This window comes from Candoia aspera, chromosome 2, assembly GCF_035149785.1.
Source record: "Candoia aspera isolate rCanAsp1 chromosome 2, rCanAsp1.hap2, whole genome shotgun sequence".
Taxonomy (NCBI): Eukaryota; Metazoa; Chordata; class Lepidosauria; order Squamata; family Boidae; genus Candoia; species Candoia aspera.
In genome coordinates this window covers 256,627,329-256,653,880 of record NC_086154.1, presented here as the reverse complement: position 1 = coordinate 256,653,880, position 26,552 = coordinate 256,627,329, and the positions used below count along the sequence as shown (strand labels likewise).

Sequence of the window (26,552 nt, the reverse complement as noted above, 5' to 3'; positions counted from 1 at the left end):
ATTATGAGATGTAATCTCAGAAGAAATAAACAAGAAACACAATAATTTAATGAGATACATGCTGATAGCAGCTAGAATAAATTTTGCTCAATGTTGGAAGAAAGATACAGTTCTGTCAATATCTGACTGGGAACTTAAACTTGGGGAATATGCAGCACTGGAAAAACTAACTATGTATACAATAATGAGAAGACAGGACACCCTGGAGAAGGTGCTGATGCTCGGGAGAGTGGAGGGCAAAAGGAAGAGGGGCCGACCAAGGGCAAGATGGATGGATGATATTCTAGAGGTGACGGACTCGTCCCTGGGGGAGCTGGGGGTGTTGATGACCGACAGGAAGCTCTGGCGTGGGCTGGTCCATGAAGTCACGAAGAGTCGGAAGCGACTAAAATAACAATGTATACACCACAGAAGTTTAACTAAATTTAAGCAAGAATGGTTCCCGTACGTACAATACTTCAAACAGCATGGCAAATAGTCCAGCTTTTACAGTCCAGCTTTTAAGGGGGCTTAAATGTCTACAATATGGCAAATTAGTAGATGTACAAAAAGGGGAATGTTAGGAACCCAAAAGTTCCTTTTCTTTTTTCCTTTTCCTTTCTATTTTTTTGTATTTTAATTTTTGTTGAGTATGATCTGCTTATCTATTTTTTCCCTTTTTATTAACAAGTAATATATGTGTGTGTGTGTGTGTGTGTCTGTCTGTCTGTCTGTCTAAACCAATGATACAATAGGCCAGTGTTCTCAACCCTGGCAGGTTGAAGATGTGTGGATTTCAACTCCCAGAATTCCCCAGCCAGCTAATGCTGGCTGGGGAATGCTGGGAGTTGAAGTCCACACATCTTCAACCTGCCAGGGTTGAGAAACACAGCAATAGAGACTTTAATACTAAGCAGTACTATGAAACTTACATTGTATAACAATCATTTTGAGGTAATCTACAGCAGCTTCTTCTAATATTATACTCAGTTTTGTATGAAAAAGTCAAACAATCTTATGCTTGTGATATCAATCTCCTAAATTGTAATTAATATCGAGATGATATATTTCTTTTTTCTCTATTTCCAACATTCCAAGTTATCTAAACAATAGAATGTTCATAACTTTAATTAATCCTGTACAAATACCATTGTATTGGAACAATGTGTCAAGATTGTTAACAATAAGATAAAAAGGGGAAAAAAACAAGAGGGTCACCGCGGCTGCACAATTGAAGCCCCACCCCTTTTCTACATGCCTTGCATGGGGAGGGTTTCAATCATGTAGCTGGGGCCACCATCTTGACCTTAGTCCCCTGAAGCCAAATTGCTGGGGAAAACACTGTCACCTTGTTTTTCAGGAGAGACTGGAGGGAGAAGAGCCAAATGGGTGCTGTCAGTCATATCCCTTCACATCATCCTTTGGATGGATCCGGGCTTTGCCAGCAAACTTTGACGATCTGAGTGGATATCCCCACTGCAATATGCCATGGTTTAGCTATTTTGGCATGACTATCTAAGTGTAAAATTATTTGGTTTATTTTCTCTCCTAGTATATGGCTGTACAGGTAGTTCTGGCTTAACGATCACAATTGGGACCAGAATTTTGATTGCTAAGCAAAGTGGTCATTAAGTGAATCTGACCCAATTTTATGACTTTTTTGTGGTGGCCTTTAAGCGAATCACCATGGGCGTTAAGTGAACCACATGGTTGTTAAGTGAATCATGCAGTTCTCCATTGACTTTGCTTGCCAAAAACCAGCCAAGAAGGTTGAAAATGGCAATTATGTGACCATGGGACGCTTGACAGTCATAAATGCGAACTGGTTGCCAAGCACCCAAATTGTGATCACATGACCATGGGGATTCTGTGACAGTCATTAGGGTGAGGACTGACTGTAAGTAGTTTTTTTCAGCACCGTTGTAAGTTCGAACCATCACTAAATGAAATGGTTGTTAAACAAGGACTACCTGTGTTTTTTTTCCCCAACCAATTATCAGTTGTGAGTGCCCACCAAGCCTGAGAAATAAATAACCAATGAATAAAATAGGCTAGCATTGCACAGCTAAGATATGTGCTGAGCAGCCTAGTGGAGGTTAACCCATGTGCTCATGTGACCTGATGCTTGTTAAAATGACAACAGCAGCATCACACCATTGCATCTCAAGTTCCACCTCTGTGGCATGTGCATGAAATGTCACAACGTGTGTACAAAAGGGTGGAGCTTCTGGTGCCACGGCACAGGGCTGCTTTTGTCATAGCCCCCTCCCTTCCCTGTGAACGCCTCTGAGTGCCAGCCAAGCTTAGCACACGCCACAGACATGCTTCTCCAAGGCTTTTGCTGTCCCAGCTAGGCGCATTGTGCAGACAGCTGGTGTGTTCATCCAGACAACTTTACCAAGAGGATATCCAGGTAAATGATGAATGAGTGGAATATTGAAACATGTTTCCCTTGGCCAGGAAGAAATCCAACTTCCTCTCTATTGTTTCTGATTATTTATTACGTAATTATTATTTTGTATGATAATCATGTAGTTGTTGGGGCAGCTGGCAGCTTTAAGATCTCAAGGAATGTCTGCCATTGCTTATATTTTAATGCTGCATTAAATTCAGCTCCATGACGGGGTGTTGCTGGAGGGACAAATGAACAGGCTTTTATACACCCTACACTACACTACACTACACTATACTGAGTGTGTGTCAACTCAAGGTGGCGAACATACCCAATACTCCTTCCTCCTCCTATTTTCCCCACAACAACAACCCTGTAAGGTGGGTTGGGCTGAGAGAGAGGGACTGGCCCAAGGTCACCCAGCCAGCTTTCAGGCCTGAGGCGGGACTAGAACTCTCATACCACGCCCGATTGGCTCTTGGGCCGAGAGAGAGGGACTGGCTCAAAGTCACCCAGCGGGTTTTCAGGCCTAAGGCAGGACTAGAACTCTCCTACCACGCCCAATTGGCTCTTGGGCTGAGAGAGAGGGACTGGCCCAAAGTCACCCACCGGGTTTTCAGGCCTAAGGCGGGACTAGAACTCACAGTCTCCTGGTTTCTGACTGCAATACAGATTGGGTGAGACAGTGGAACACATGACATTCACATGTACATCCCCTGTCCATTCCACAATGAAATAGATGCAAAAACCCTTCACTCCATCAAATTTCGCCCAAAACTCACTCTTTTGAAAGAAAATTTTTCTTTCATCCAGATGAAGTGGTAGAAACAAATATACAAAGTATTTTTTTTCTGCATAACACTAGTAGAAATCCAGTTCAACAATTCCTAAGTGAACAATGTCCAAGATGGAAAACAGTGAGGAGCAGAAGCATTTACCATTGAGCGGATACTTCAGCTCATACAATTGGATCCAGGCATTCTCTTTTGTGAACATCAGAATGGACCCCCATCCAGCAGGTTCTCCCATGAAGGAAGGAGAGAAAGATTTAGCTGGTTTGCTTTCCCCCTCCATCCTCCCTCTCGTTCTAGAGAGGTCTACTCCCCTTCTCCAGGCCAAATTTCCAAGGGCAGACAGGGATGCCACAGAGGCAGGATCCATAATTTTCAGCTAGTCACTAATGTTCAGCCTGGCCAATCCAATAGAATTGTTGTGAAAATGAACAGAAGGCTTCCCAAACAGCTCTCTAACCTCCTTGAAGTACGGTAAGATATAAATCAACAAAATAATTCTAGAAAAATATTTCATGATGCCATGGCATTATACAACACGATTTTCAGGAGTGGATTTTCAGTCCACATTATCATATATGGACTACAGAATTGTAGATGACCTCTAGATGGCAACAAGGAGTTAGTTCATAGCATCTCTTTGCTGCCACCTACTGGTCCTTTAGATTTTTAGCCCAGGTATGGTCAATCTGTGGATTGGCAGGATATTTTTCACCAAAGGTTTTAGGATATTCTAGTTCTCACCAATCAATGCAGATTTCAGTCCATTCTCCGCAGAGATCACATGACTGTATGAAAAGCTGATTCAACAGTGTGGCCCATACAGTCAGTCTTGATATTGGGTATATTAAAATGATTGTGTTTGTTTAACAGACCTAGCTAAAACTCTGCAAGTATTTCCGTTATGGAAATTCTCGTCTAACTGAGAAACATCTAGTTACCCAACGCTTCAACATAGTTAAGAGGAAGCTGCTCTCACAACTCGAAATAGACCGACTACACATTATATCCCAGACTCAAGAAGACCCGGAAGGTGGTGGTGGAGGTGCAGCCAACACCTGAAGCTGGAACGTCAATGCCACCCCCTCCATTATAGAGCACAGCAGCTGATATGAGGCAAAAGATCATGGATAAACTAGCTACAGTCAACTCTCGACACCGATTACCAAGGCTCACTGGAGAAGTACCATCAGATAGTATGCTAGAAGATGCCAACAGAGCCCTCGTGACAATCCCTACTACCAGTATAACTCAAGCCAATGAACTAGTATACGCTACAGCCGCTGTAATCCTGGAGATACTTGGTTATATGATCAAGAAGAACAGCAGTACATACCCCCCCTGGAAAATGAGGCTGGAGGCTAAGATCAAGGCAACTTGGAGAGAAGTTAGTCAGCCGCTGGAACTGCAGAAGGGTGTGGAGATTAAGGATAAGACCCGGCTACTGAAAAAATGCAAGGGCCTGACTCCATCTGAAGCCCTAGAGATGGCTAAACAAAGGATCACAGCACTGGCTACCAGGCTAAGGAGATACACTAGAGAAGCAGAGGCCAAGAAGATACAGGAACGTGGTTGTGAAAATGCTTTGCAGGTTGTTGTGAGATGAGCCCAAGGTTACTGTCTAGAGTGACTGTTTTGTAAATACATCAGTATAAAATAAATAGATAGGAATCAATAATAATGAAACCCACCAAATTTAGCTGATCAGGGAACTTGTAGTGGGAAAATGAGTAACGGTTCTCCATGATCCGTTTTAACAGCCAGACTTGCCTAAGCGGAGAAACGAACAGGGATCTAAATCACGATAAAGTATCCCAGATGTTCTTGGTCTCCAATCCCCAACCCTATGGCCTGTGGTTGTAGAAGTCCAATAACTGCCAGAAGATCATGGTTATCCCTTTTCTGCTCTTGAAAGTAGTTATCAGAATTGGATCCCTCAATGGTTGTGCAACCCTTAGGATGGCAGAAGTCCTCCCTGAAGTCTAGGATACCATTTGCATTCCAAACATGAGTCTTGTAAAACACAGATTGCTCATGCAAAGTGTCGACATCTATTGCAACTCCAGTTTGTCCAACCATGCAAGGTCCACAAAAGATTCTGCAGGTTATGAACAATCAAATGAGATGCCCTGGTTAAGGGGAAAGTCTCCCTCAAGGTGAACTCAAACTGCTGGTGACTTAATGGACTATCCGTGCACTTTTCTTGGCAACAATATGAAAATAGCTTTCCTAGTTTTTTTAAAAAAACTTCTTAGCCTACAGCCGTTGGATTTCCTGGTGGTCTCCCATCCATGTACTAGGCAAGTCTGACTCTGCTTAGTCTTTCAAGTGCGTTCAGGATCAGCTTCATTCTGCTACTGAGCAAGGCAAAAGATTAAGTCTCGTTTGAGGTGAGCTTGATTCCTAGTGACTTCAAGACTCCTAGTGACTTCAAGAAGACTAGATGGACCTGGCCATCTAGTCTTCTGGGTAACAAGAGGAATGCGGTTGAAAACTGTCTTCTGGGAGCTTCTTCAATTTTCCAATCAACTTTATAGCTCTGAGAGGTCCTGCTGGTCTCCCATCCAAAGACTAAGGTGGTCCAACCCTCCTTAGCTTTACTCTAAAGTTCAGCCCAGCCCAGCCCAGCCCAGCCAGCTGCTGCCCTCTGATGTAATTGAGTGGGATGGGCAAGTTGTTAATCAAGTTCAGTAGGACCCAATATTGGTGCCCCAATTTTCTTCACTCTACGCTTCCCCCTGTAGGTTTTTCAGAACAGAAGTTGGATTTTGAGCCACTGTAAAAGCGACTGGCCACTATTGTGCAGATATTGCAAACACCCTGTACCATGTCAGGTAAAGACCTAGCAGATAGGTTTGTACAATATGCTAAACTTGGCTTATGTCAACCATGGTTTTTTGTCGGCTTTTTGGTGGCTTAATTTGCTGCACGAAATGAAGCTGATTGATTTGTTTGTGTGGATTGAAAAAAATGGCTTAATTCAGGAAGCGACTGTGTTCTGGGACTAGAATTGTTGCCTGACCCTTGCCAAGGGCTGTGATATTTTAAGTGGCTCTCAACTTAAAAATTCCAGGACTCTGAAAGAAAACAATGTCAACATCCCTACACCAGATTTGTGTTGTAGAAACTGGAATGACCACTAGATGGCCCCAGAGAGTTAATAGTTTTCTGTGCATTGTGGCTGCCCTCCAGTGGTTGTATGGCTTTTGACAGTCCATTTCTGGTAGCCCTACATACTGTATGCCTAAAGCCACAACATCCAAGAAGCCAAGTAATGACACATGTATTATGACACCACAACACACTTTTTGTTATTTTTGCATCATACTTCATCCGTATGACCTAACACCTAAGTACAGGAGCTACTTTTTTCAAACATCTTCTGCTTCATTGCTCAACATCACTTTAAGTTCTTCCTGCTGAGTACTGAATGCACCCTATGTTCTGGACCATGAATGGTGTTGACCTCACTATTTCTGCAAAGCAACTCCTGCTAAAAGCACAGCACCGTATTATCTTCTTTCTGTGGCTGGAGGCAGTCCATAGGGTGTAGTCAAAAAAGTCAAGATGGAGGCTATGACTATGCAATTGAAACTCTGCTGCTCTGTTGTGGCTGTCATCCTGACTTTTTTGACCAAACCCTGCAGACACCGCTGCTCATGGTAAGAGTTTTTGGTGTTAGAAAATTACACTTGAGCATTAGAATAGAAAAATCAGTAACTGTTGTCAATTAGAACTTTTGCCCGCTCCTTCTTTAAGGACCTCTCACATTTGGCTTGATTCTACTCAACATATGATTCAGGGATTGGCGGACCAGCCCTACGAGGCCAGGGTGAAGGATCGTGGGATGTTCAGTCTGGAGTAAAGAAGATTTATAGGAGACCTGATAGCTGTGTTCAGGTACATCGAGGGAACCTACAAGAAAGGTGGCCAACAAAACTAGGACCAGAAAGAATGGGTATCAGCTTCAGCTACTTAGGTTTCCTGTACAACAGTGGAATGGTCTACCTATGGTGACTGCGGGTTCTTGATCTCTGGAAGTTTTAAGAAGACTCTTGACGGCTACCTCTCCTGGATGGTTGAACTGGTTTTCCTGCCCTTTACAGTGGTTGCAGTAGGTGACCCTTGTAGTTCCTTCCATCTCTACAATTCTATGATTCTACAACGTGCTTAGTTTTGATAAGGCACTTTTTCTGGCTTAACTGGACCATAAAGTAAATGGGCTCTGTGTGCGTGTGCCATAGCACCTACACCATGAAATCTTTATTTAAAATAATGCTATGTCAGCCCACAGGGCTGCTCTATTCTTAGAAAATAGAGATGGTGGACAATTGCAGCCCTATCCTTTGAAAAAAAGACAAAGAAAAAACCAGAAGTAAACTGAGATGGTTGAAACAGCCTGGGGATGTGGAGGGGCGCAGATGTGCAGGAAGGAGCATGCTCATCAGTTTATCTCCTGGTCTGTTGTAGCTGGCCATGCCTATCGTGACAGACATTTTATCAGAGTACCCATAATGTTCTTCCAAAATTCCAAGGACGCTGACCACTCTATTGTGGTATACTTCACTTGTGCGTAAGTTCACATCAGCTGACTCTGACTTCAAAAAACTGTTCTACTTCTGAATTCATTGCAGTCCTATAACTATTTAGCTGGAAGCAAGCCCTGCAGATTTGGTAGGTTCTATTTTGAGTATGCATACACCTAACATACCTCGTATGATCTCAAAAAGCTAATCAGAATCCAACCTGGTTAGTCTATGGAAGAGAGACCACAGGAAAACCAAAGGTTGTAGACCAGATATGGAAAGAGAAGAAGGCTTCTAAAGAAGACAATGGCAAACTGCTTCCACCTTCTTGCAAAGGAGACTACAGTACACAGATCTGGCCATGAAGTCACCAGGAGTCCAGCTCCATTCAGTTTTACTTTAGGTAGGTATAGTATAGTAGCGTTCAACAATATATTTTTGAGACTGACCCGAGCTGCTGATATTCACATTGGTACGTCACAATCCACAGTGAATAAAAGCAACACAATGCAAGGTTCTACTCTTACTTCAATGGAATGGACTTCTGGAAGAATCAGGACAGACAAATGGATCTTTTTTTTTTACCCAATATGTAATTAAATTTTGGAATTCACTACAGCGAGAGGTGGTGCTGGCTACCAGTTTGGCTGGCTTCAAAAATGGGTTGGAGCAATTCATGGAAGTCATGTGGGTCAATGGCTATTAGCCTTGATGGCAGTTGGACTTCCTCTGAAGGCCGTCTCTGGGAGACCTGTGGGCTTCCTTGGGCAGTTGGTTGGCCACTGGGAGAATGGACTGTCAGACTAGATGGGGCAGGGGCCCCATCCAGTAGGGGGTATCTCATGTTCTTATATTCTAATATTTGATAATATGCATATATTTTGCCATTTATGTAAACTATATTCTTATATACAAGACTTACAAAGCCTTCTCTGTTATGCATGGCTAATCATAACCATGTTTTTTTTTAATAAACACACACCTATTATCCAACCAGTGAGGGTTTCCTATTGGCTACAATAGACAGACTCCTCAGTACAGTATCATGTACTAGCATTAAGGCTAGAGGTTTTTTTATTAATTAAATTGGTAGAGTAATCCATTAGAGTCTGAATAATTGGTGGAGGCCAGTGTTAGTTACTGTTGCTGTCAGCTCCAAACATATTTTGGCTCATAAAGAGAAGCTAGCTCTAATGCATTGCTATTATAGGGAAAGAAAAGGAAATGATTAAAATTATATTGCTCCATTTTTTTTTTATAACAGATGCTTGTTTTGTTTATTAAATTCTAAAATTATCCTGCATTTCCTTTACTGCACTGTACGAAATGGTATTCCTTTTGAAGTTTGGTAATATATACTTAAATATAATTGATGGAGTAATTAAAAGGAAGATGCTTAATCAACTGGAAGTTCTTAATGGGTTGACAGCTCATATTTCAATGAATATGAAAGACGGGGAACTCCCTTCCTGTCTTCCAGAGCCTCAGTTAACATGTTCCTTCTTTCAGATGGAAAAGCTTCACGAAGGTTTAGGAGAACCAGAGGTCAAGGGACAACTGTGGAACAAAATAGCAACGAGGATTTTTGAAGCAACGAGGAATAGTCTATCACAACAAACAATAGTTTTAGCTTCTAAGGGCTGGTCCAAGTAAAATCCTCCAAAAATTTGCAGTTGGTTGACATGTACTGTACTCTAATAGCAAAACTATATTGTTATGGCTACTACACAGCAGACTTCCTCAATTAGGTCCCATCAGCCCCTGGGAACTGATTCTCAGAATTCCAGTTATCCTTTGGTGATGATAGCTGGGAATTCTGGGAGTCACAATCCCAAGAAACCCAGTGGCTGCTTCCGGGGATGGGAAAACAGGTAAGACATTTCATAAAGGAATAAATTCACTCAATGTGATGTAAGATACATGGAAGGATGACCATAGCTACAGTGTTTGCTCAAACTCTGTAAAGGGCTGAAGAATTCAGTGCAACTTCCTAAGTCACAAACTGCATACTATCTGTTTTCCACTGCCTTTAATGAACATGGAGTCCCTCTGGTGGGAGGAGATGGGCAGTGACAAATTTGATAAATAAATAGATAAAATATTGTCATGTGAGCTCAGATTATATACAAATACCAGCATCTAAGAGGCTGCATTCTGCCATATCAGATGGCTACACAATCCCTAATATTGCATACTCCAGGTTTCTTCAACCTTAAGGTCTCCAGAGATGTTGGGGCTGCTAGATTTCCAAGCCAACATGGCTAAAAACTAGGAATCCAATCAGGATTTAAGAATTGAGCTGCAAAAAGACATACAACCACTAGATGGCAGCAAATAATTAAAGGTCTTCTGTATCTGTGGGCTGCCATCTAGTGGTCATCAGATACTTGCAGCCCAGATCTGATAGCCCTGGAGTGGAAGAGCCCGTACAGTATGTACAGGTGGTACTGAGTTGGGGTGACCAGCAGTAGAAGTCCACAGCCTCATGTAGAAGTCCTTCAGTCCTGTTCCTTGATTCTTTTCTAACTGGAGATGCCATAAATTGAACTGGGACCTTCTGTGTGCAAAGGGGTTCTACCACTGAGTATCTAATGGGGCTTTAGGTTCATACTTCCTGAACAGCAAACCTTCCCCCAGGCCATCTGGCAAATCACAGCTGAGACTGAGAAAAGCCTCAGAAACCAGAGGATAGTAAAACATCAGGCTATTTCAAGCAGTACAATGCCTAGTATATAGCCAGGGCTACCAGATAAGGGCTGCAAAATCCCACATGACCACAGGATGGCAGCAAAGGGCTTCTTCGGTATCCCATTGCTACCATCTACTGGTATTCCCAGTTTTAGCAATCCAAATATGGTAGCCTTAAAACGGTGATATTAATATGCAAGATACTTACAAAGCACTACAAGCAAATCCTTGAACAACTTACAATCTTAAATTTGACATAAAGAGGCGACAAAGGATGGGAAGGAAGCAGTAGTATTTCACAGAATACTTATTTGTTGCATTCGTAAGATAAGCTTAACCAGGTCATGTAAACATCTAGCAGATACATTCACACAGTGTACTAGGTTTGGTTAACATTCTGTGCAAACCCAGCATGTTTGACTCAATGTGAGAACTCAGAAAATGGGTTAATTGGGAAACCAGGTTAAGTATATTGTGTGAATGTTACATGCATTTTTCCCATAGTCACTGTAAGGTACAGGTGGTTCTCATTTAAAAACCACTCATTCAGCAACCATTCAAAGTTAAGACGGTGCTGAACGAGGAGACTTACCACCGGTGCTTGTCATTGCAGCCATTGCAGTCTTACGATCGCCATTTGCAATCTTCCCTGCCAGCTTCCCAAAAGCAAAGTCAATGGGGAAGCTGGCAGGGAAGGTCACAAGTTGCTCACTCTCTCCCATCCCCGGCAGCAGCCACTCCCAGCCCCACCACACTCACACCACACTTCACGGGCCACCCGCACATCCTCCCCCTGCCAGCCTGCTTGTGACCCACCTGGGACTCACTTAATGACCAGCGATCCTTGCTTAACAATGGCAACAGGGAGTACCGGGATTGCCGTCACTAAGCGATGCAGTCATGTGACATCACACTTTACGACCACATCACTTAACAGAAATTCTGGTCCCAGTTACCATCGTTAACCAAGGACTACCTGTATACAGGCTAAGGGTTGAGGTAGACCAGATCAAGAAACACCACATGAACTGCTAGAACTCTGGAGTTGCCCAGAGTCTGCTGGGATGGACAGCCACCACAAATTTAATGAAATAATAAATAAATATTGCTATAGAGTATAATAACTGTAATGGTCTGTGGGAAAGACCTTGGGAGACGAGGCAAAGAGATGCTGCCTAGGGAACGGTCAGATAAGAGACAGCATGTTTTAATGTAAAAGCTGGCTTGGGGAAAGCAGAGGTCAAATCATGTAAAAATGTTGGAAAGCATTTCCAGGCATATGGGGTAGCAAAAAGTCAGTTAAACGAAGGACTTTAGACCAGTCATAAACCCCTTTTATTCCCAGTTGGTAGGCAAATTCCCTTCGGAATATACTAACGATGGATGGAGTTGGAACAAATAATGGATGAGTCCAGGGCTAGAAATGGATCAAGCTATTCCTTCTTTGTTTTTGATGTTTCTTGTTTTCTTTCTAGCATCTCTCTCTCTTTTCCTGACATTCACTGTCTTAAATACGAAGCAATAAGAGAGGAGACAGATGGCACATGCCAGAAGCCTAAAGTGAGTGTTTTAATTTTTGTGTGTGCCTTTGAGACATTGTTGACTCCTTGCAACTACCTGGACTAGTCACTGCAGTTATCTCGGCGAAGTGTTTTGGAAGAGGGTTGCCATTGCCCCCTTCCTAGGGCTGAGAAAGAGTGGCTGGCCCAAGATCACCCAGCTGGCTTCATGCCTAAGGTAGAACTAGGACTCACGGCCTCCCAGTTTCTAGCCCGATGCCTTCAGCACAACAGCAAACTACTGGGGATACCTAAGGATCAAGGTGTGCCTGGTCATTTAGAAAGTTAACAACATCGGTGTGAAATAATTCTACATCTGAGATGAACCTTCTGGGCAGGTCAAGGGGTCCTGTGGTCCTTTGGCCAGCAAGATGATTTGGGAAAGCCCAAATCAGGTATATTATGTTTTGCAGAGGAGGGATAAGTAAGCCATTCTATGTCTCCAGTATTCCCTTTGGACATGGCAGATTCACTTCGGGTTTGCCACTAACAGCTCACCAAGTGGACTTCAGCCTAGAAGACTTTGCGCCATATTAAATGCATTCGTCTTTCAGGTGCTACCAGACTGTTTACAAGCTAACATTATTGCCTTGTGGAGTTGGACAACAGCAGTAAGATAAAAGGCAGACATGCATCCAGGCTCTAAAAGGCGAGTGACCGTCTCAAGCTATGGCAGCACAAACAGCATGAAATGGGATGACAACTAAAAAAAGGGGGGGAAAAAGAGAGAGAAGAAGTATCATGATTATGTAAAACAGATGGACAGTAAATATCCAGAAGTGTTTTTCATTTCTACCCATGCTTTAGTTTATCATAATGTGCCACTTTAAGAGAAATTAAGCAGCTCCTCCTGCCATGTTAATAATCCACTCCATAATATTTTCCTGCTGATACCGGGCAGATTATCCCTTGCTCCATTCTAATATCAATTTCTCTTCTGACCATCCATTCACTTTATTTAAAAGGCTATTGTTTCCCCTCTCCCCAACCTCTTCTTTCAGACTTTTTTTTAAAAATCAGGTGAAATCTTTCCAATAAAGCATTCCTTTGGCAGCAAAACCCAGGTTTCTACAGGCTGGATGAGCGTGTGGTTTGTTTTTCTTAATTCTGAGTTTCCCAATGGTTTCACCCTGCTTTTATATATATATAAGATTTCTTTGGGATCCGATTTTTTGCAACTGCTTTCCATTCTATTCCATCTCTCTCTCTGGCTTGCTTTCTCTGTCTCATTTGACAGGCAAATTTGCAGACGTAGCCTCAGGATAGCAACCTCGTTTGACAGTCAATTAACCGTGAATAGTCAAAGCCAAGACAGTTTGCATTACATAAATGGAAAATTAGATTCCCTCCCCCCTTTTCTGTCTCCCATGAAACAAAACCCGCTTTTTCTTACAACCCTCCCTGGCAATACCCAACTTAGTATCAAAACTTCTAATCACGTTTTTTTTCCCTCCCCTCCCCAAACCCCTTGGAGACATTTAGCAATCAGTAAAAGGTGGTTCCATTTAATTTGTATAATGTAATTTTTGTCAATGTATTATACATTTTGTGTAGAGATCATTATCACGGAGATAATATAAATGTTGCCTTAGATCTCATAAAACACCTTTAATGTCTCTCTGACAGATATTAAAAGCAATAAGCTGTGATCCTTTTTAATGGAAGGTTTCAAAGAGAACATTTCAATTATTGTCATTTTATGTTTTTTTTTCTTCCAGCCTGCTCCATTGTGTAACCTGATATATTTCCGAAATTTCCTGCTGAAATATGCCCAGCAATTAATAATCTTATTGCTATTAACACCATACCACCCCTGCCTATTTGCATTTTCCCCTTAGTTATTATATCTATTCAGGATTGTTCTATTTTTATTTTGGGGGGGGGGGAACCCCTACAAAATATTCAGTCATTTGATTAAGAATTTTCAGGCTGAAGTCCTGTGCATGCCAGCTGGGGAACAACACCATGGAAGCCAGTGGGCTTACTTTGGAGTAAATACCTCCCCCCCACGCTCCTTTCTACACCTACCTGCTATATTTCTCCAAATGTCTCCTGGATGTTCAGAGTCTGTGATGAAAAAACTGTGTTCCTTGTTCTTATCTAAACACAAAGAAAACAAGGAACAAAAAATAAATATTCCCCCAAGCAGAGTAATATCCCTCACATCTGTGTGGACGCTGGAGAAGAGATCCCAGCCGATGTCCAAAATTGTTCTACTACTTTGCTGAAGTCTTACTCCTCTCATACTGACCATGTTCACATGACACCCTTGACCTTACCCAGGTCAGCTACAAATCTGGGGGCTGTATTTGCACAGCAATGGTAAGCATAGTGGTCTGTCTGCAAGGCGTGGTCAGAGGTCAAGATGGTGCAGTCAAAGCTCTGCAGTTGCACTGCTGCAGCCATCATCTTAACTTTTTTGGCCACGCCCTGTGGACCACCCTGCTAAGTGTGGTTAGAATGAACCTTGGTTAGTTGTGTATGCATGCTGTATATGGCTGAGACAACATAGCACAAATGAAGGTCATTTGGTTAATGGTTCCTCATATTTCATGAACCTAGAAAACGGGTCAGTTCAGTGATCTGGTTAGGCATCTTGTGAATGCAACCATTACAACTAGTCTTCGCTTAACAACCATTCATTTAGTGATGGTTTGGACTTACGACAGTGCTGGAAAAACCAACTTGCAACTAGTCCTCACACTTACAACTGTCACAGCATCCCCACAGTCACATGATCACAATTTGGGTGCTTGCCAACCAATTCACATTTATGACCGTTGCAGCGTCCTGTGGTCACGTGATTGCCATCTTCAACCTTCCTGACCAGCTTCTGGAAAGCAAAACCAATGGGGGACCACGTGACTCACTTAACAACCACATGATTTGTTTAATGCCTGTGGTGATTTGCTTAACAACCACTGCAAAAAAGGTCATAAAATCGGGTCAGATTCACTTAATGACCTTGTCGCTTAGCAGCTGAAATTCGGATCCTAATTGTGGCTGTTAACTACCTGTATGATGCCGACTCTCTTCTGCTCTCTCTTTTTCTCTTGTTAAATATAAATTGAATAAAGACAGAACAGCTCTATTTATCTATAAAAGAAATAAAGAGAGAACCTATCTACCAATAAAGAAGGGATAGAGAGAACAGATCTATCCATCAGAAATAAATATAAAAAGATGGACACAAATAGAGAAATAAGTCCTTCTTAACGTGTGATCGACGTGCCTTGATATACATCCCCATCCCCTGTATCAGTGTTTCTCAACCTTGGCCAGTTTAAGGTGGGTGGACTTCAACTCCCAGAATTCCCCAGCCAGCCATGCTGGCTGGGGGATTCTGGGAGTTGAAGTTCACCCACCTTAAACTGGCCAAGGTTGAGAAGCACTACCCTATATACACATACACAAACACAAACACATGTAGTGTGATGTTCAGAATCTTGATCCTGAGGTTTTTCAGGAGCAACCCTGCAGGACCAAAACACTTTGGGGGCCATCCTAGGGGATGCAAGTCAATTCTGCCCCCTCCTGACTCCATCCCAGGGTGGAATCACAATAGGGATCCATTTCATCGCCTTGCCTGAGAAAGTATCTTCCTTGGAGGAGACACTGACGGGATGAACTTCCTTGCTTTTCAGAATCTGCCAGCATGGAAAGAAACAAACAACAGGCAAAAATTAGAAGGCAGGCAGGCAGGCAGGCAGGCAGGAAGGAAACAGCCCCCCATCCCCTGTTCAGTTGATGGTCAGTTAGTAATGGAGGAAGGTTGGGAAGAGGTGAAAGAACATTTGGGCAGGGGGGGATAACAACACATCCAGGCTAAATCTCAGTCAAGAATTGTGCTTGCTTTCATGGCAGATGGGGTCCAATACAGAAGTGTCGCACATCCCATTGCTTAGCACTCAACTAGGGGAGGGTTAGGGTTAGGGGAGGTGAGGACAGGTAGTCCTTGTTTAGCGACCACAATTGGGACTGGCAACTCAGTCGTTAAGCGAAGCGGTTGCTGAGTGAAACTGCAACTGTGCTTACAATCTGATTTTAGCTTTCCTTTGCTTTACAGATCTGTGAAGGTTGTACAGGCAAGGATTAGTCATGGAGTTACTTTTTCATCACCATCATAAATGCAAATGGTCGCTAAACGAGGACTCTGCATTTTTTCAGCTTCCCAATCTGGTCTTCATCCCTGGGATGTTAAGAGGCATTCAGGGTGACAATGGGCTGGATTCTGATTGGGTTTTGACCTCAGTGTAAATCTCACTAATGTCAGTGGGATCCTTTTTTGTAACTGAAAGTGATGACTCCTGTTCAGATGGTGCTTTTTTTTTCTCAGTGTATTAGGACTCATGTTCACCAGATGATGCTTTGGGGACTGTGACTCCTATTGTCCTCAAGGCTATCAGTTCTGGTTCACTAATCTCCAGATCACCACCAGATGGCAGCAAAGAGATGGCCGTTGTTTGCCTTTGCTGGCATCCAGAGGTTGTGCGGATGCCTGCAGCCCGGGTCTGGGAACCCTGCGTAACTCTTGGCCCTGCAGTAGGCAGAGCTGTTGAGAACTGTCGTTCCAAGAGGTGAAGGTCACTGCATTTCAGAAGACTGACCACCACAGGGGGAATCTGGGACTCCTTAGCAGTAGCTCAAGTCCGGCTACTGCTGTAGCCAGAGTTGGGGGGGGATGCTCTCCATTTCTGGACAGCTGCAAATTCCCTCAGATTTGAGCACCCTGGTTAATCAACCTGGCTGCACTGCCAAAGGGTCCCTTGCAGGATTTGGGTACCAGACCTCGGGGGATAAATTGCAGTAAAAAATAAAGTTTCTATGTCACACTTGTATCCTCATGGTATCAGGGCACATCTGGGTAATTTTTCTAGCAACTTTATGGAAGTAGCCTGCCTTTCTTTCTTCCAAGATACAGGTCATCCTCGTTTAGTGACACAATTGGGACTGCCAACTCAGTCATTAATTGAAACGGTTGCAAAGTGAAACCGCGACTGTGCTTACGATCTGATTTCAGCTTTCCTTTGCTTTACAGACCTCCAAAGGTCATAAAGGCGAGGATTGGTCATGAAGTTACTTTTCCATCACTGACATAAATGTAAATGGTCACTAAACGAGACTACCTGTATTTTTTCAACATCCCAATCTGGTCTTCATCCCTGGGATGTCCTGGTGCTCTTCCATCCAAGTCCAATCCATGCCTCACACTGCTTAGCCTTTTTGAGATCAGCCAAGGCAGATCCTGTCACTTTTTGTGGATTATAAAGCCACGTTGGGCAATCTAGAGGCAGAGAGTTGGCTCCAGACTTAACCAGAGGAGGCCCACTGAAATCAATGGTGCTTAAGGCTTTATTCAGAATGATGGTTTAGATCCAGTCCAGTATTGCTGGTGTGGTAATTTGGTGCGATTCACCAGGCACTAACTTGCAGAACTTGGTTAGGGAATCTGGTGCCCCATCCAGATCCTCCCTTGGTGCCTGTCAGCTTCATTGTCCTACATCACTTGTCCCCCTAAACTTATTTGAATAAAAACAATGCAATGCAAAGTATCCCCCTCTGACATCCCATTTATCTGCAGGAATGACTCTGGGTGCCTTGCGACTGGCCATGCTTAGAACGGCAGGCATATTGTGAAGAGGCAAGTCGCTTGCAGCAGCCATTTTGTGAATGTGTCCACTACACTCTCTCCAAATCGCCAGTGTACCCACTTCAAAAAGGGGGCTTATGCCCTGCAACGGAAGCTTGTTTGGGAAAATAAATAGGGTTCAGCCATCAGAAAGCAAGTAAGCGTTGAGTCAGTGTTTCTCAACCTTGGCCACTTTAAGATGTGTGGACTTCATCTCCCAGAATTCCCCAGCTCCACACATCTTAAAGTGGCCAAGGTTGAGAAATACTTTTTTAAGTGAGCACTCAGATCCATAACTGAAAGACACAAATCCTGGAAGGGAATCTAGTTTCCTTCCCTGCTTTATCTACAGGAAGATTTACCTGATGCCCTAAGTCTGGCCAAGGGCTTTGATATCCTTCCCCTGGGCACTGGCCATCATTTATGGGAACTTTATGGGAACTGTAGGCGAAAACATAAGGAAGATACCAGCAGTACCCTTTGCTACACAAAGGGTATCACCCCTGATGGGAAACAGGGTGGGTCTTCCCTCAAACCCTGCCCACCTGACTATATTGAACCAGAAGAGCCAAGAGGGGTGTTTTTCAACAGCAGCCCCTCTAAATTCAGGGGGAACAGCACTGAAGGTCCAGCTTTGCAGCCCAAATCTCTTCTTCAGGGATGGCTTGGGGGGGCAGACATTAATTACCTGGCAAGGAGTGCCCCCCCCAGAAGCCCCTGCAACGTCCTTCATAGTACAGAAGTCACAGACTGGGTGGCCCATCCTTGCTTCTCCAATGGAAGGTGAAGTTCCTCTGGTTAACTGGGAAGAACTGGGCCAATCCAAGACATTCAGAAGTAGGAAGAAAGTCACTAACTACTGGCTCTAACAGACTTTTCCCTTAATATTAACATTAACAACCCTCCTGCTATTACAGCTCTTCCTCCTCACAGAGGAAGCTACATCCTGGGGCAGAGCGTTCCAAAGACCAATTTCCCAAGGTGGCTCTTTTTTCCTGACCTAAATCTTCCATTTAGAATCCCTGGAGGACTTGACATCTTAACGTTATGAAAGAGAGAGAGAGGAAAAATGTATTTCTCAGCACTGTGCACTCACTGTAAAGATTCCTGTCGGTTCTAACCAGCCCCTCTACTCAAATAAGAATTGTGTCTTCTTTATAGGGCATTATTCCAGTCCTCTGACACCTCTCTCCCCCCCCCCCCAATCTTTTCTAGCACCCCAGCGCCCTTTGCTGATCCCTTGTCAGGATCCTTCTGCCTTCTAATGCAATCCCACTCTTGTAGAGGTTGGTTCTCTCACAGAAAGGAAGATTTTAGGCTTCTCAAGCTGGCTGCTCCGCAGATGGATTGGGATTGCAACACTCACGTGGTTGGGAATCCTGGGAATTCATCCCTCACATAACTGAAGAGGAAACCTGTAACTGTTCTGCCCTACCGTTCTGCTTGATTTTTCTTCTGCCCGGTGAAATTATAATCCTTATGATTATTATCCCTCCAAGCCTGAAACAGTACCCTAAAAATCAGTGGAAACAACAAAAAAAAAAATCAATGGGAACAATTGCCAACCAAGCTTAAGAGAAAGCAATATATTTGCGGGAGAACTATACAGCCCATTTTTAGACTGTGCTGGCTGGGACTATCACGCTGGTTTGGAGCGATTCTTCAGCAACGTGATTCAGACTTCTTGACTTTAGAACAGCAGCAGAAAAGCTACGATAATTCCTCCCATCTTACTCTGTTGTCCAGGGAGACTAAAACTGCACACTTCTAAATATGCTTATTTGCAGGGTGCGGCTGCATCTTGACTCTTTTCACCACACCCTGCAGACCCCCTCCCCCCACTTTTTAAAGAGTTTGTAAGTGCTTTCAAGGGGATGGCACAGTTTTGCTGAACTTAGCAATGTTTGGAAAGCTAAGCAGGGTTGAACCTGATTAGGAATTGGATGGAAGATCATCAAGAAATCCCAGGATGGACCAGGCAGTTAAATTCTGGAAGAAAGCAACAGTAAAACCAACCTCTTATGTTGCTCCCAAGAAAACATCAATCTATCCGTGGGGACACCAGGAGTCAAGCTCCATTCAGAGTCAGCTTTACTGCCTAAATGCATATTGCACTTAGGCTAAGACTGAAATGGCTATTACCTGCTTCAGTTTTGAAGTTCCGGGAAATTAAAGCAAGAACCCTGAATGGGTCACCAGCATAAGCGGCTTTGTGGATTATATCCTTTGCTTGAATTTCTCTCCCAAATTGAGGCTTGTGGGTCTGACATAGTGGGAGAGCTTTTCACTGACTTTGAAAGAAAATGACACTGTTTGGAAAGGGAGGCACCGTTTTGCAAGCAAAGGGATCTAGAAAGTAATATGATCATTTGGGGAAAACAACAACAATCCAAGAACACCAATCTTGATTTAAATGAGAAGCATCTCCCTGGCTGAGTTCATACAGTTCAACAAACTAGCTTAACACAATACAATGGTCTGCTTAGTAACATATGTTGCCCCAAGGAAAAAACCAGATGGCTTCACCTGAAGGTGTGGTTTACACAATGTGGCACCACAACCCCCAGAAACACTAACCTTACTGGAGCCAAGTTTAATAGGTTGTGTGAATCCAGCCAGGTCCAGAAGCAAACTAGAGGCTGGCTGTAACAAGTGGCTTGGCCTCGGGTTGGATGGGGGCCCCGGGTTTTCTAAAGTCCCAGTCGGGGCTTTCTCCATTCCCCCCACCCCGGGTTTCCCAGAAGAGACTGGCCAGGCAGCAAAAGCTGAGCCAGGAAATCCAAGCCCACAGCAACCTCCCCCCACCCGCCAAGAGCAACCGCTGCAGATTTCCGGGGGGGGGGCGGCTATTTACATCTTTGTAGGGCGTCGTCGGCGCGGTCTCCTGGGCCGCCGTATGGATCGCCGGGCTGCTGGCCCCTTTGGGGAGGCAGGGGGGCACAGACGGGGGCAGCGGCGGCAGCTGTTCGGGCTCGGGGGCAGCGGGGCTCCCCTGGGCAAGGAAAGGCCCCGTCGGGGCAGCCGTGGAAGGGTTCGATCTCTCCCGGGCGCCCCCCTTGTCCGTCAGTCCCCGGCCTTGCTGGAAGTGGCTGGTTCCGCCGACGGGATCCACCGGCTCGGGCCCCGCTCCTTCCTCCTCCTCCTGCTCCTCTTCATCCTCGTCCTCCTCGTCCTCCTCGCCGGGCTGCCGGTGACTCTCCACGTCGACCTCCGGCTCCTCCTCCTCCTCCTCCTCCTCCTCCGCCTCGCTGCTGTCCTCGCTGGGGAAGCTGCAGCTGGTCCCCCCGGGCGAGAGGAGCCGGGGCCCGGCGGGCGGGAGGGCCGGCTCGCGTTCGGCCGGCAGGAGCAGGAGCGGCGGCGGCGGCGAGGCGGGCCGGGCCGGCGGCTGGTGGTGCTGGTGGAGCTTGGCGAGGCTCTCCGAGTCCTCCTTGCCCCCCACAGGGCGGAAGGCGCTGGAGTGGTGGTAGGCCGAGCCCCCCTTGGCCCGCGGCTGGCCGTCCAGCAGGCGGGCGGTGGGGACCGCGCCCTCGGCGGCGGGGGAGCCGCCGCCCTCGCCACCCCCGCCACCCCCTTCGAAGGCGCGCGGCTCCCGGCTGCTGCTGCCGCCGCCCGCCGCGCCGCCAGCCTGGGGGGCAGCGGCGGGAGGCGCGCCCAGCCCAGCGGCCCCCGCTTCGCCGGTGGGCTCGGCGGCCAGGTCCAGGAAAGCCTGACGCAGCAGGCTGGAGCTCTCCCCGCCCAGCGCCGAGCAGCCCGAGGGTTGTGGCGGCGGCGGCGGCGGCGGCGGCGGCTGCAGGTAGGTGGGCAGCCCGGGCAGTCCGCCTGGCGCGCGAGGCGGCCAGAACATGCAGAAGGGCGGGTAGAAGGCGGCCGCCGCAGCTGCCGCCGCCTCTTTACGGCTCCCGGGCCAGAAGAGGCCGGAGAGGCCGGCTCCGGCCGACGGGGTGCCCGCCGCCGCCTTGGGAGCCCCCGGGCCACCCTGACCCCCGACGCCCAGCCCGTCGGCCTCCTCCTTCTTGTGGCAGAGGCTGAAGGCGGCGGCCGCAGCGGCCGGGAAGCCGTAGGGGTGCGGGAAGAGGCCCCCGCAGCCGGGGAACTTCTGCAGGACGCCCCCGAAGGAGGCGCCCTTGCTGGGAACCGGAATGACCGGGTAGTTCCGCGGGGCTTTCCCGTGCGCCATGGCTGCGGCCGCGGCGGCAGCCGCGGCCACAGCCTCCTGAAGCTCGCTATCGTCGTCGAAGCGCGGCCGCTTCTGGGGCAGATCCGGCGGCGGCGGCGGGGGCGCGGCCAGGAGGTGCGGGCTGAGCAGGCCGCCGCCGCCCGCGCCGCCCGCCAACCCCACCCCGGCGGCGGCGGCGGCGGCCTTGACGGAGGCCAGCGGGTGGCAGGGCGGAGCCGGCGGGCCGGGCGGCGCGACGGAGGGGAGCGCGCGCTTGCGGCTGCCGCCGTTGAACATAGCCTTGACGTCCTCCCAGGCGAAGACCAGCTCGTCCTGCGGGGCCTTGTCGGTCAGCTTGAGGTGGCGGCGCCAGGAGTTGAAGTTGGCGGCGTCGGGCTGCAGGTACTTGGCGTCGGGCGTGCGGTGCGAGTGGAAGATGAACTTGTTGGGCGAGAAGTAGAGGCTGCAGTAGCTGCACTTGATGCACTTGGCGCGCGAGCTGTTGTAGCGCGCCGGGATGAAGCTGCCCCGGCAGCCCCAGGCGCAGTCGTGCGACACGTCGAAGGCGAAGTTGTCCGGCAGCTTCGGCGGCCGGTTCTCGCCCAGGAAGGACTTGCAGAGGCGCTCGGCCTCGCGCTTGGTGATCATGCCGCAGCGGCGCGACGAGATGGGCATGGCCCCGGCCCGGCGCAGGATCTCCAGCTGCACCGGCGTGCACTGCACGCAGGTGATGCCCAGCGCCACCCGACGGTTGTGGATCTCGTTGTAGCTGAAGTTCTTGAGCAGCGTGTTGGAGATCTGAGCCAGGCACAGGCGCTCCTGCCCGTCGATCACCAGCGAGACGATGGGGATGCCGTACAGGATCACCTGGCCCACCTGGTTAGGCTTCATGGCGCCCGCGGGGACGGCCGGGGCGCCGCGGGCGGCGGGCGGCGGCTGGCTGAGTGGCTCCGGCGGGAAAGCGCTGGACGGGGCGGCCAGAAGGAGGTCGGTGGGGGCCGGCAAAGGACTGCTGGCCATGGTCTTGGCCCCTTGGGGGCTCCGTGTGGAGCGCTGGGGAGAGAGAAAGAGAGGGCTCCATGAGGACTAGCACCACCAAAAGGCTGAATTCATTCCTTAGCTGCTCCCTAAATCTGCTTTTGCTGCGCGTTCAGGCCACTTGTGTGTATCAATTAATGTGCTGGATCCTGGATTAGGAGCAAGGAAACCCCAGGCCCTTTTATCAATAGCCATGGACCCTCAGCGGGTCACTTTCTCACAGCCCCTCTAAACTTGACATTACAAGACAAAATTGGAGATGGAATGACTTCCTTGAGCTGCTGGAAGAGAAGCTGCAGAGAGATCTAACCAACAAATAATATTGAGGAAAACACCAAACTCGGCTCTTGTCTCCTAGTAAGTAGCAGTCTCTCCTTATTTATGATCCTGGAGGCACATCAGAACACAGGCTACCAGCCTCAAAGACCTTCCACCCAGCCATTCCCTTGCAGCCTCACGGAATTAAAGAGTGGCCCCACTGCATTAAAAATTGGACTGTCCCTACTAGGGTGTCATCCTGTTTACTCAGAAGTAACAACTTGGGTAAACCATGCTGGGGTTATTTTCTTATATAAGATGTACATCTGTATAGGGATGCAGTTATTCAGTTCATCCCTTTGTAATCAAAGAGAGTTAAAAGAGGTCAGTAGACTTACTCCTGAGTAGCTGTGCCCTCTAGCCTTCCCTGACCTGGTGCCATGGGCAACCATGGGGGCTCAGGGGAAACCTGAATACCTGCATCATGATGTGATGCAAATGACTCGATTTGCATTCTTGTCTCAGAGGTCAAGATGCAGGTACCAATTGGGTCATTGGCATGATGACGCCATGAAGAACGGGCCTTCCTTTCAAGGTCACTGTGTATTGTGAGAGAGGCCACTGGCTGATGCTTCGACTCCTGTAGCTTTCAGGGACCTGCTGCTTTGAGATTTCACTGTCGCTTGTACACTTAATTTTTCACACAGGATGTACCAAAAGTTAGGCCCCATCGGCCAACAGGCGATCTAAAGGAGACCATCATGCTAGAATTTGTGAACATCGGAGAAAATTTTGCCATCTTCAAAGGCCATGCATCAAACAAATAAGTAAGTGTTTAGAAGAAAATGGCAACCAATCTGAATATTTAATGTAACTTATATAATAAATGATCTATGGGCCTGACTTTTGGTACACCCTGCATGTGAACAGTATGTGCGTATACACACATATCAATCCTAAGCATCAAAACTAGTGTTCTCTTAAGAGAGAAATGAAACGGTCATGCACCCAAGTCAAACTTCCCATATAAAAATAGAATTACACTAATACTACATAATAACCTGGTTCACACATGATGATGATGATGATGATGATGATGATGATGATATAATTTATTGAACTCACATGCCTCCTGATTCTCAGTGACTCTGGGCAGCTCATAACAATCCAACAAAGAAATTACAATAAAATTAATAGATAAAAAGATGACAAGCACAATGAAACGAGGGTTCTCTCTCTGCCTCACCAAAGGCCTGGCTGAAGAGCCAAGTCTTCACAGCTCTTCTAAGCAACACCAGAGGCTATCTAATCGTGGTTTATCAAATAAGCCATAGTTGCTGTGATCATACATTGTGCTAAGCCATGATGTAACCACAGTGGATGCAGCACACAATACACTAAGCAGTAAAGTAGGGTGTGTTTGTGTTCAGCTGTATGAACCAGCTGAAGATGTAACCGTGATGGACAGGGAGGGATAGGTCTACCCTGGGTGCGAAAACCTGAGTTGAAAGCTGTCTTCCTTTGTGCGAGTGTGTGCACATGCACCTCTGAGTCAGTGTTGACTCCTGGCAACTGCCTGGACAAGTCCCTGCAGTTTTTTTGGCAATATTTTGTAAGTGGTTTGCCATTGCCTCCTTCCTAGGGCTGAGAGAGTGACTGGCTCAAGGTCACCCAACTGGCTTTCATGCCTAAGGCAGGACTAGAACTCACAATCTTCCAGCTTCTAGCCTGATGCCTTAACCCCTACCCCAAACTGGCTCTCCTGTATTCCTTTAGACTTTAAAAAGTCCTCCCCACACCACTCTAACTCACCAATCTGCTTGGAGCAGGGGAATCAGGGGGTCAAAATGACTTCTTTGACCTCCCCTAGGTGGGTGCCCCTGGCCTGGAACATTTCAGGGAAATTCCAGTTCCTTGGGAACTCCTATTCAAGGATCCAGATTGAGCACTGCTGAGGGAATTGGCCAGCTGCAACTTCAGAGGATGTTCTTCATCTGATGAAGGGAGCTGTGGCTTGTGAAAGCTGTTTCCTTTTCATAAAATTGGTTAGTCAGAAAAGGTGCTACCGGGCTCCTTCAGATATCCTGGCCACTGTAGACTAACAGGGCTCTTCATTTGCAAACCCCAGGGGAGAACTTCTCTAACTTCATCTTTGTTCTGATGTAGGTTACCTGAAGTGTCCATGCATCTGGAACAAACTCATAGCTGCCTGATCCCAACATCACTCAATTAAAAATTCTGGGTGTGCACTCTCTTTCCAAAGTAATGGGTTCAAATGTTTCATGGAACAGGTGGATCCCTGAACTCACCGTATCAAACCAATAGTGGTTTATACTAATTTGTACTGATCTGTGAGTTGAGGCTGCAACTACCAGAATATATGTTGAGCGACAAGATGGCCTTTGATATGACCCCAGGAGAACTGGTCAGCCTTGCAGAGGGCATCACATCCATGCAGTCTTCACTTCAGCAGTATAACCCAGATGCATCAAGAGCTCTACCCCAGTTGGTTTACCGTATACAGCTCAGTATCTGATGAAGTGAAGACTGATGATGCATGCATGCGTAAAGAACTTAGAGCAAACTAATATGGTATCTAGCTCTCTGGAGAAGGCTCTAATGCCGGGAAAGATGGAAGGAAAAAGAAGAGGATGACCAGCAGCAAGGTGGATGGATTCACGAAGTTGTACTGATGGATGCACTGTTGGAAGACCGGAAGGACCACATTAGGGACTGATCGTCATGGAGAAAATCCAACTATGTGGTTGCTAAGAGTCAACGTCTGCTTGATGGCACAAAACCAATCGATCAATCTGGGACCAGACTAAGTTGTGTCAACTTAGCCGTTGTCTTCACTCGTTGAGTGAACCAGGTCATAAGTTTAAACCACACTATGGTGCATGTGTTGTGGCCTGACTTGTTAAGTGAACGCAGGCACTGGGCTTTGTTAACTTGCATATAGGATGTTGTGAGAACAATGTGAGAGCTGGTAAAGAGATGTCATACTGAAGTAGGAAGCTTTGATGCCAAAAACGGGGAGACCTCAAGTATACAGGATGTGCTTGAAAAGTTAGGTAGACTGACTGACTGACTGGAGCAGGTCCAACAAGCGATGGGGTGTGTACATCAGGTGGGCGAAGGCAGGCGGATACCAAATTAAGGCCCAGTTCAGAAATTATGCACAATTCAGGAATTGTTTCTTCTCCTGTTGCAAAACTCAGTTCATTGTTTTTCCTTCCCAGCTGTTATGCCCAAGCTTTCTTCATGTTTGCAGTCAGGGAAGGGAGGGTGTGGAGAGTTAATTTTTAAATTTTTTATTCTTATTATTGATAAAATCAACTGGGAGTCCATATGCCAAAAAACCCTCTATCAATAATTCCTGCTTTATTTTCCATGCACATGTGTTCTAGGGCAAAGAAAACACAATTGCATTTCTCTTGAAAGATGGAAGAAAGGTTTCTGGGTCAAAAGCAACTGGATAATCATTGGGGTATAACTGTTGGATAAGGGGAGGCCCCCAAGTTTATAATACTCCT

The 26,552-nt window shown here is 46.4% G+C and overlaps 1 protein-coding gene across 1 annotated transcript in view; it reads right to left on the bottom strand.

The window, feature by feature from the left end:
* SKOR2 (SKI family transcriptional corepressor 2) overlaps nt 1–22,740 on the bottom strand; it is a 35,522-nt gene extending 12,782 nt beyond the window's left edge. The window contains exons 1-4 of the mRNA XM_063293184.1: nt 21,212–22,740; nt 20,419–21,163; nt 15,522–15,582; nt 13,964–14,035 (exon numbers count right to left, since the gene is read on the bottom strand). Coding sequence (XP_063149254.1) covers nt 13,964–14,035; nt 15,522–15,582; nt 20,419–21,163; nt 21,212–22,740 — 2,407 coding nt within the window. The remainder of the gene's footprint in view (nt 1–13,963; nt 14,036–15,521; nt 15,583–20,418; nt 21,164–21,211) is intronic.
* Between the last annotated feature and the right edge of the window lie 3,812 nt (nt 22,741–26,552).